The sequence below is a fragment of the Perognathus longimembris genome, chromosome 6 (assembly GCF_023159225.1).
Source record: "Perognathus longimembris pacificus isolate PPM17 chromosome 6, ASM2315922v1, whole genome shotgun sequence".
Taxonomy (NCBI): Eukaryota; Metazoa; Chordata; class Mammalia; order Rodentia; family Heteromyidae; genus Perognathus; species Perognathus longimembris.
The window spans coordinates 1,635,151-1,644,312 of record NC_063166.1 but is presented as its reverse complement, the minus strand read 5'-3'; the positions used below and the strand labels follow the sequence as shown (position 1 = coordinate 1,644,312).

Sequence of the window (9,162 nt, the reverse complement as noted above, 5' to 3'; positions counted from 1 at the left end):
GTCCTCAGCAGCCCGGGTACGGCTGGGTCGCAGCCCGACACGAAGAGGTAAGAAGGTTGTGCCACGAGCTACACCGTTGGTGGTGTTCACTTGGAAAGTCATGGACACGGGCTCCAGCAAGCCTGCATCTACTGACTTTCCAAAGCTTCGAGTTCCTTCAGAAACCAACAAGCAGCACCCCAGTCAAAGAGGGGCAGGTTCCCCAATTACAGCAGCCCGGTAAGCCAAAGAGTGGCAGCCACTGGGCGCAACCCTTCCACTCCTGCGCCCTGCCCGGTGTTCATTTCCTCCGCCCCAGACCAGCCTTTCACTTCACCCCCTGAGGAGAACTTGAAACCCAGGTCGCATTCACCCAAGCGGGCTTTTGTTTGGATTGTTACTTACTGTTTCTAAATAGGTATCCCATTGTACTTTACACTGGCACCATGTAACCGAACGTGTTCAACAATGCTAAACAGGGAGGGAAGGAAGGAAGGAAGGAAGGAAGGAAGGAAGGAAGGAAGGAAGGAAGGAAGGAAGGAAGGAAGGAAGGAAGGAAGGAAGGAAGGAAGGGCTGTTTACTCTCCAAAACAATATGAAAATTGTATTGGAAAAATGCTGACACTGAATTAAACTGGACCCAGTCTAATACATGGAAAGGAGTAGGTGATGTATTATGTAATATAGTGACACAGATTTTTTTTACATACACTATATACCTTTAAATAAATAAAATGACTATGTATATGATACACTGTATGTGGAAAGAAGGATGAAATCAGTCAGAAAATCATTAGGAAGTTCCCCTTTGCCTGCTTTTTATTGCAGTCATCAACTTTAATACAGATCTTTTGTTATTGCTGCAATTATCTGGTTCTAGTGGCAGCCACAGGAACGTACCACCATATTTCTGTATTTTTTCAAAATGACGTTGGAGCTGTCATCAAAATACAGCACGGAGATGGCGTTCAGCTTGGTTGGCGCACAGCAAGGCTTGGGCACGTGCTCAGGAAACATGAGGTGGACCTGGAAGAGACAACATGGCCTTAGCAACAGAGGGAACAGCGTTCTGTCTACAGCAGCAGCTCAGTGACGACACAGCTGGACCGCAGGAAGATCTTAAACCACATTACTTTCAAAGGACGAGTAAGCAATAAATCACAAATGCTATGCCAGCTTGTCCTTTGCTTACTACCTTGTTCACACACACACAAAGAAACCTAGGTTGCTAAAGAGGCAACCATTGCTAAAATCCCAGGATGAAGAGGAGAACAAAGGAAAGGAAAGATGATATGGAGGCGGAGATGAAAGAACAAGAAGAGAGGACAAGGACCAGGGAAAAAAGAAATGATCACCAAAGTGGAAAATAGCAATGGATACTTTTATAATATCAAAAGATGTTACAGGAAATGCCTAAATATAACAGAAAGAAAAATTCTAAATAATCAGATTAAAAGCTTCCAGAAGAAAAAAGTGACAACGATCATTCAGTATTTTAGCAGCAATTACTAATGAATTGCTAAGTTAAACTCAGCCCATTGGGCTGTGTGGTTCACTTCCTTATTCACTGAAGAAATCAGTGCAGAATGAACACTTCGTGTGCTGACTTCAGTTTTCCTAGCAGAATGCTTCTCCATTCTGGAGTCGGGATTTCTCTTTTTTAAATAAAACCCTGACTTACTGGTCTGCCATGGTGTGTTACCTCAACACTATCACAAAGGAGTCTGAGAAGGTGTCTTACTGGGACGGGTCAAACGAGGCCATTTACTCAAAACTGTTTGGCGTTGGGTTTGAATTCCACACTCTCTGCAACCCCACCCGAGCAGGGCGTACCAGGGTCTGCACGATGGCGTGATTGGTAGCATTCATGTGGGCATTCAGCGGGAAGGAGCATTCTCCATCGCAGTAAAAGGCCGCATATCCCTCTGGCGCGATAATCCAGTCCTGTGGTGCACAGACAAGAAACACAGCAGGCAGCATCTTCTAAAGGACAGGGGTGTCCAATCAGGACAACACCATATTCCATCCGAGCAGATTTCCCTTCCTGGGCCAACAGTTCCTCTAATAGGATAGCCCCCTCTCCCCTTCCATTTTAAGTTGAAGTTGATAGCAAAAGCACAAACATCTTCCCAAGACCTTATCTGCTCTGATTTCTCCCAGGAGGTTACCATATAAGAAATTCATAATATGCATTAATATGTGTATATAATCAAGGATGAAACCACAATCATGAGTTAGCATCCTAAATATTGTTTAAACAGGCAGGAACGAACTCAGGAAAGGAGAATAAGCTTCACGGAGACGGCCCTCCTTACTCCGCGGTCACTCATTCCTAGCTCTAAAAGCTGAGTCCTCCTAAGCACGTGCTGCTTTTCTTTTCATCCTTCTACGCACCTCACCGGCCTTGGAAGAAGACAAATTAAATGACTGAAAACTGTACTTTAGAAAGCTTAGGAAGCACATTGAACGGCTTGCTTTTCTCCCCAGTGAAGTTCAGCTTGGTGCAAATCTATGAGATTCTTCCCATGTTGAAAGTTTATCCTAAAATCTGAAGTCACGTTTTTAATATTATTTCTCCATAAGGTGGCTCACACACTGAAAATTCATTATAATGGATGAGAAGCCATCTGAATACGTCACCTAAACTGTTCTCACAGAAGCCATTAAAACTGACTTTGGTTAAATTCTTTTCCTCTCATTTGTGAAGCTTATTTGGGAGATAAAATTGTGATCTTTCAGTGAACAAAAGTTGTACATGTGTCTTCTTCCTGACGGAGGCAGTTTATTTGACAGTTCTACTTCCTCGACTGATAATTTGAAAACAGACATGAGCTGATGTATTAATATGAACTAATCTATTCATAACAATTACAGTCTCGGGCACTGGGCTTTGGCTCAAACAATAGGGCATTCACATAGCAAGCGCTTCAAGCCCTGAGATCAAACCCCAGCACTGCCAACATGAAAACAGAAACAGCGTGGGATACTTAGAGGACTTACATGAGAAGACTCTTGTTTCATTTCCTAAATACCAAAGCTGCTCTTCTTCAGACAGTTACTATTCAGCATAAATTATACTAATCATGCAACTAACATAAGAATATGTAAATTACATACACAGCTATTAAATGATATAATGAACAGTCTTTCAAAGATGACTGGTGGCTGTCTGAGGATTTCTGAGGACGGGGGCCGTGTCCGAGCTGAGCGGACACGCTTACCTGCCAGCCCAAGTCCCGGAAGCTCACGTAGAGTTCGTGCTTCTTGCAGGCTTGCTTCTGTTCACTTGTATTATAATCTGCAGGTCAAAGAAATCATATTTTAAGCCATGTAGCCACCTAAAAACTGGAACTGGAGCTGTGTCTTCATGTGGTAGAGCACCAACCTTGAGCAAAAAAGCTAGGGACAGAGCCCGGGCCCTGAACTCAAGCCCCACAACCAACGACAGCAGCAGCAACAAAAGATAACGGACTTTATTTACAATCTGAAATATGATTCGAGGGAAGAAAAGAGCAAACTAATTTTTACAAGGAAGTTGTGTTAAGGTGAGTCACCCTCCAGTTTAATTACGTAATCTCTAGTGAGCCTGGGGCCCGCGGAGCATCCAAAGCCCACCCATCTTACGTGCTCCTTTCCTGGGCCTTTCGTGGCCGCCTAACATCGGTCTACAAAAGCAAAGCAATACGTTTTGAACATAAATTGATTTTCCTTACTTGTAAGCCAGTTACTCTTATTGTGCAACTAATTTCACTAAAGCAAGTAAGTAAGTGGTCAGTGGCATATGAAGGGAAAAGAATTTATTTGGGAGTTGGCCTCTTGTCCTTCAGGAAAACTCCTCTAATGGGAATAATAGCACAAAGATTTAACTTTATTCGGGCAAAGGGCATGAAGAAGACAAATACATATGGAAAGCCGTAAACTGAGTGCATGACTATTTGAATTCCAGGTTTACAAAAAAAAAAAATGAAATACAACTTAAAAGGCCAAATATCTGTTTTGCCAATGTAGCTTTCATGCAGACGAAGTGATGAATCTATGCAGTACCCAATAAGTGCAGTGAGCAGTGAAATTTATAATGGAAGCTGGCTCTCAGATCCGAGTTCACGGGGCATAAGGACTGTGTCCTCATTCTGTCAGAAATAAACATTAATGGGTCCTGAGTGAAGTAATGTTGTGTCAGACTAACAAAGTCTGCAATTGTTAAAAAAAAACAACAAAAAACACAAAAACAAAAACCCTAGGCTGAAGGGTGGCTCACGTGGTAGAGTACTCGTCTTGCAATCAGAGACCCTGAGTTCAATCCCCAGTACAACCAGACCAAAAGGTCTCTGGATCGACCTAGGATTTCAAAGGTTGTGCGGGGTTGTGAGCACGTGTGGACAGCTCCCCGATGGGATGCCACGTCGAAGCACGACCCTGGCTTCCATGGCCCAAGCACCATGAAAGGCTGCTATTTCCAAACCAAAGAAAGTGAGCACCCTCCCGACCAGTTCCCATTGGCAAGACGGAGGAACGGAAGCCAGCGCCTGCTGCTGGAGCGCGGGAGACGAATGCACCCGCGGAAAACACAACACGGTGAGTGCAGATCTGAGGTGCAAAAGTGCACAAACAAAGGAACCAAAGTAGTTCATGCTTGCAACCCCAGAAAAAGGACTCTCCTCCCCCCCCCGCCACTGACCTTGATCTCCTCTTGACTCAGTTTCCTGAGTGCTGGAATTAGATATGAACTACTATACTTGCCACCAAAATCTTTAAAATAGTAAAGCGGGTGAAAGAGAAGAAGAAGGACCTAAACTTGAATTTTAATTTTAATATTTCAGACTTTTTACTATTTGATGATATGCTTTGTACCAAATACATGCTTAGTAACTCCCACCCTCTACCCCTTCTTAACTAGGACCTTTCGCACAGTACTTTATTATAAAAGCCTGGTACTACTTGAACATATATTATTTATGGTTGAGTAATTTTTAAATTTGGCTGGCATGTCAAGCCTGCTAGGTATCACATTTTCTGCTTATGTTCACATTCCCTTTCACTCAACCGCTGGCTTTTAAGGGCAAATCCTGTGAGAGTTTTCCCAGTCTGTTGATTACTGTCTACCAAAACGTCGTCTCAGAGACACAAACCAGCTACTTTCTTTCTTTCTTCCTTCTTCCTATCAAAACAGGAGCATGCTCCAAAACCATCAACCACCTATTTCGCTGAAATGTTTGCCAAAGACAAAACCTTTAAGAAGAAAATATTGGTCTCTATTAGAATAACTTGGTGTTGAGACACCAGTGAGAAGCTTCATGATTTTTCTCTGTGTGCTTTATCCATCCGTGGCTAGAGAAGTAGCATGGTTACTTGTGGTCTGGAGGACAAGATACACAGCAGGGGAGAAGGACTTTGTTTCAGTTTCTGGGCTGCCTCTCCCAGAGGAATCGTGAGCTCTAATGATGAGTGTATGACTTATGCTATTCGCTTTGTAATTTCCTTAAAAAAATTATTTGCCATTCTATTCAACGTTTAGTGACCCCTTTTCTTAATGCGGTCTGCTATACTAAATTAAAAACATTTCAGTCGGATTCAGAGTCATTCTACATGAAAGGAAAAATATACAGTTTTGACAAGCTAGTATTTACAAGGAAGAAAAGGTCTTAGAAAGTTATTTTTCTCCATCTTCATATTAAGCAGCTACACCTTTCTGCCAAACTAAATACCTTCTGAAGAGCCTTACAGAACTGCTTTGTAACACGGCACAATACACGCCCGCTTGACTTGCCTGCAAAAAGAGGGTACCTTGTCTCGCATGGAAAATCGTGTTACAATGTCGTGTGATCCATAGAATTTATTGTTTCGGGATCACACCGACCTGCTCAGAGTTCTTGGCCGCTGGGCCTGTGGCTGGGCAGCCCCCGCGCCCGGATTCCAGTGGGGAGCCTCCAGTTCCCGCGGCTGTCCTTGTTGGGAATCCGGAAAAAGAGAACCGTGTTCTCTCGATTCATTGCGTCGCCACGTCCGCCTGCGCACGCCCGTTTCACTAGCAGTCCTTCTCCAGTCATCTGGGAGAACCCAGCGAGGGCTGCGGGCAGGAAGGCCTCAGAGCTCTGCTTTACAACAATGCCACGGGCCCGAGCCACATCGCCCTGGGGCTCCGGAGGCGCGTCCTGGTGGGGCGCCACGCGCGTGACCCCGTGGACCAGACGACACGGGGCCCGCAGATGCGCAGCCCCTCTGATCATGCCAGCCGGGCTGGGTGCCCTGGGCCCGGAATCCTCCTTCACACCCCTCTTTCTAATCGATAAAAGCAATTTCTTGCAGTAAAATCGGCATGGATCTGGTCCAGCTTGGGCAGCTTGGGAAAGCGTGCCTGCCGCCCGGGGAGACTCGAGGGGCGCTCCGGCCGACGGGCGCGACCTCTGACGAAGCCTCGGCGAGGGGACAGGGCTCGGCATCTCCAGCCTGCATGGGCCGGGGGGACAGGGCTCGGCATCTCCAGCCTGCATGGGCCGGGACCAGATTCCATTTTATCTCCATTTGGGGACAAAGCGGACTAAATTCCAAGTTCATTGATATCAGTTGTGCACTTGTGACATTCTTCTGAGAGACTGTGTGTGTGTGTGTGTGTGTGTGTGTGTGTAGACACATACCCTGAGAAGATTCCAGAAAGCAGCCCTCCATTTGATGACTGAACCCATAAATACGACCGTAATTCTCATACCAGCTCCCCTTCGGTATTCAGGAAGCCATGGCGTTCCGGGCCTCCAACTCGGGGACCGAGGCAGGGACGTGGGGGGCTCTGGGGGACCGAGGCGGGACGTGGGGGGCTCTGGGGGACCCAGGTGGGACGTGGGGGGCTCTGGGGACCCAGGCGGGACGTGGGGGGCTCTGGGGGACCCAGGCGGGACGTGGGGGGCTCTGGGGGGCCCAGGCGGGACGTGGGGGGCTCTGGGGGACCCAGGCGGGACGTGGGGGGCTCTGGGGGCCCAGGCGGGACGTGGGGGGCTCTGGGGGGCCCAGGCGGGACGTGGGGGGTCTGGGGTGCCCAGGCGGGACGGGGGGGCTCTCCGTGGCCCCGGGGAGCCGGCCCGGGGTGTGCGCTCGCCTTCGCTGGCCGAGGCATTTCCGCGTGCCGTCGCTGCCAGCCCGATCTCGGCGTGAACGGAGCCTTCCGCTGCACACGGGCGTGTCGCGCGCACGTTCACGACTGCGTCGCGGCTCCGCGGGGGGGGGGGGGCGCGGCCCTGGCCGCCGTCTTACCTCCCGCGCTGGGCGTCCTCGGGGCCTCCGGCTGCGGGCCGGGCTTGCTGCGGTTCTGCGGCTTGCGCCTGCCGGCGGCCCTCACGGAGCGGAGCAGGACCTCGCTGGCCTTGAAGAAGGCCACCATGAAGGGCTGCTTGGACTGCGGCCCGTGCCGCCCCACCAGGCCCGCCGACTTCACGTTGATGCTGCGCCCTAGGAGGAAACACGCCACACGGGTTGGCGGGGAGCAGGGGCGGCAGCGGGGGCCACGCACGCACGGAGTCACACGCCATCTCTTTTGTGACAGACACACCACCTCGCTGAGGCTGCGCTGCTGTTTTCCATTTGACAACTTGCCGGCACCGGCGGGCCGCGAGGCCCCAGGAGGAGGCGGGGTGTCAGCTCTGCTCACGGCGGAGCCCCCAGAACACACCAGCCCTCCAGGAGGGAGGGAGGGCGGCCATCCAGAGGCTCCTGACGTGGTGTGCTCGCTCAGCTAACGCGCAGTGGTGAGCCCCTAACAAATGAACACAAGATGCTAGGTGAAGGCCGAACCTCCCCCAGGCTGGAGACCTGTGTGCTGAACCCCGGGACAAGGCATCGAGTGTGGACGGGCGGGCCCTGAAGGCCTGGCAAAGGCCGGGGTGTGCGTGCACCGGCCTCCTCCCACTGCCCGCCTCGCCCCTCGCCTCTGCCCCTGCCCGCACGCGCGCCAGGGCTGGGCCTTCCCTCCCGGCTCCCCCGGCTCATTCTAGAATCCCTCTGGGGGCACCCAGATGTCTTTTGAGGCCCCATGCATTGGAATGATGAGGCACGTTGAAAGAAATACGGAAATTCTAGTTCTCCGTCTCCGTGCTGACACCTCTGAGCGTTTATGGAAGAAAAGAAAGAATTCAGAAGAGGCCAACCAAACCTGGAGACTCAGAAAAGGGAAAACAGATTCCCCAAAGCGTGTGCTTTCCACTAGCCACGCGCACAGAGAAGAAAGGTGCAGCCCGAGCCAGATACGCTCGTTAGGACTCAGGGGGTCCGGGGACCAGAACTGATGAAGGAATAATCCTTGCCTGGCGTGTGTTCAGGGTGCCTTCTATGAAGGGCCGGGACGTTCTCTAGGTGTTCTCCATGCCTTATTCAAGAGGCTTCATCAATGGCATGGGAGTTGGAACTGCGATGTGCCCTACGTAAGATTCCCTTTCGTTTGGCTCGTCTAACTTAAAACAGTCGCCAGTGAAGAGCGAGGGCAGGGTGAGTGACTACGGACGCGATACCCAGCGTCCCGATGCGGGAACGCGGGCGACGGAGGGACCACGCGATACCCAGCGTCCCGATGCGGGAATGCAGGCCACGGAGGGACCACGCGATACCCAGCGTCCCGATGCGGGAACGCGGGCGGCGGAGGGACCAGGAGACGGGGCACTGTGGGATCTCGAAGCGCTCTGACGGATGCATCCTCGAAACTCCTCCACAAAGCTACTCCGGGACAGTGAAAAGCTAATTTATTACAAAAAGAGTCCTCCTTGAACCTGTACGCGCTCTATAGACATGACTAGCCCACGCAACGTGCTCTATAGACATGACTAGCCCACGCAATGTGCTCTATAGACATGACTAGCCCACGCAATGTGCTCTATAGACATGACTAGCCCACGCAATGCGCTCTATAGACATGACTAGCCCACGCACTGCGCACGCTAAGTCACACATCGCAGATCTATGCACACAAAGAAAACCATTAGCTCGTAGGCGGCTCCATGACAATCACTGGAAGGAGGCGGACTGTCTCACCCTCAGCTCTAAATCTAGAGGGGAGCTGCTCAGAACGCAGGCGAGGCCAGTGCCGGGGATACAGAAGTCCCGGTGCCGCAAGGGTGATATGTATATTGTGGTCCGAAATGCGCGCACGATTGACCCTGGCTGGCCCCTCGAGAAACACGCGTGTTTTCTTAAGCTATCGAT

General features: G+C 50.3%; 1 protein-coding gene across 2 annotated transcripts in view; it reads right to left on the bottom strand.

Annotated features, from left to right (window-relative positions):
* Positions 1–313: 313 nt before the first annotated feature.
* The window catches only part of Bmp5 (bone morphogenetic protein 5), a 71,569-nt gene continuing 62,720 nt past the window's right edge, over positions 314–9,162 (bottom strand). Inside the window, exons 4-7 of one of the 2 annotated variants that reach the window (XM_048347599.1) lie at positions 7,225–7,419; positions 3,201–3,277; positions 1,813–1,923; positions 314–1,005 (exon numbers count right to left, since the gene is read on the bottom strand). In XM_048347599.1, coding sequence (XP_048203556.1) covers positions 856–1,005; positions 1,813–1,923; positions 3,201–3,277; positions 7,225–7,419 — 533 coding nt within the window. In that variant the 3' untranslated portion in view covers positions 314–855. The remainder of the gene's footprint in view (positions 1,006–1,812; positions 1,924–3,200; positions 3,278–7,224; positions 7,420–9,162) is intronic. The other variant, XM_048347600.1, reaches the window with a different exon arrangement.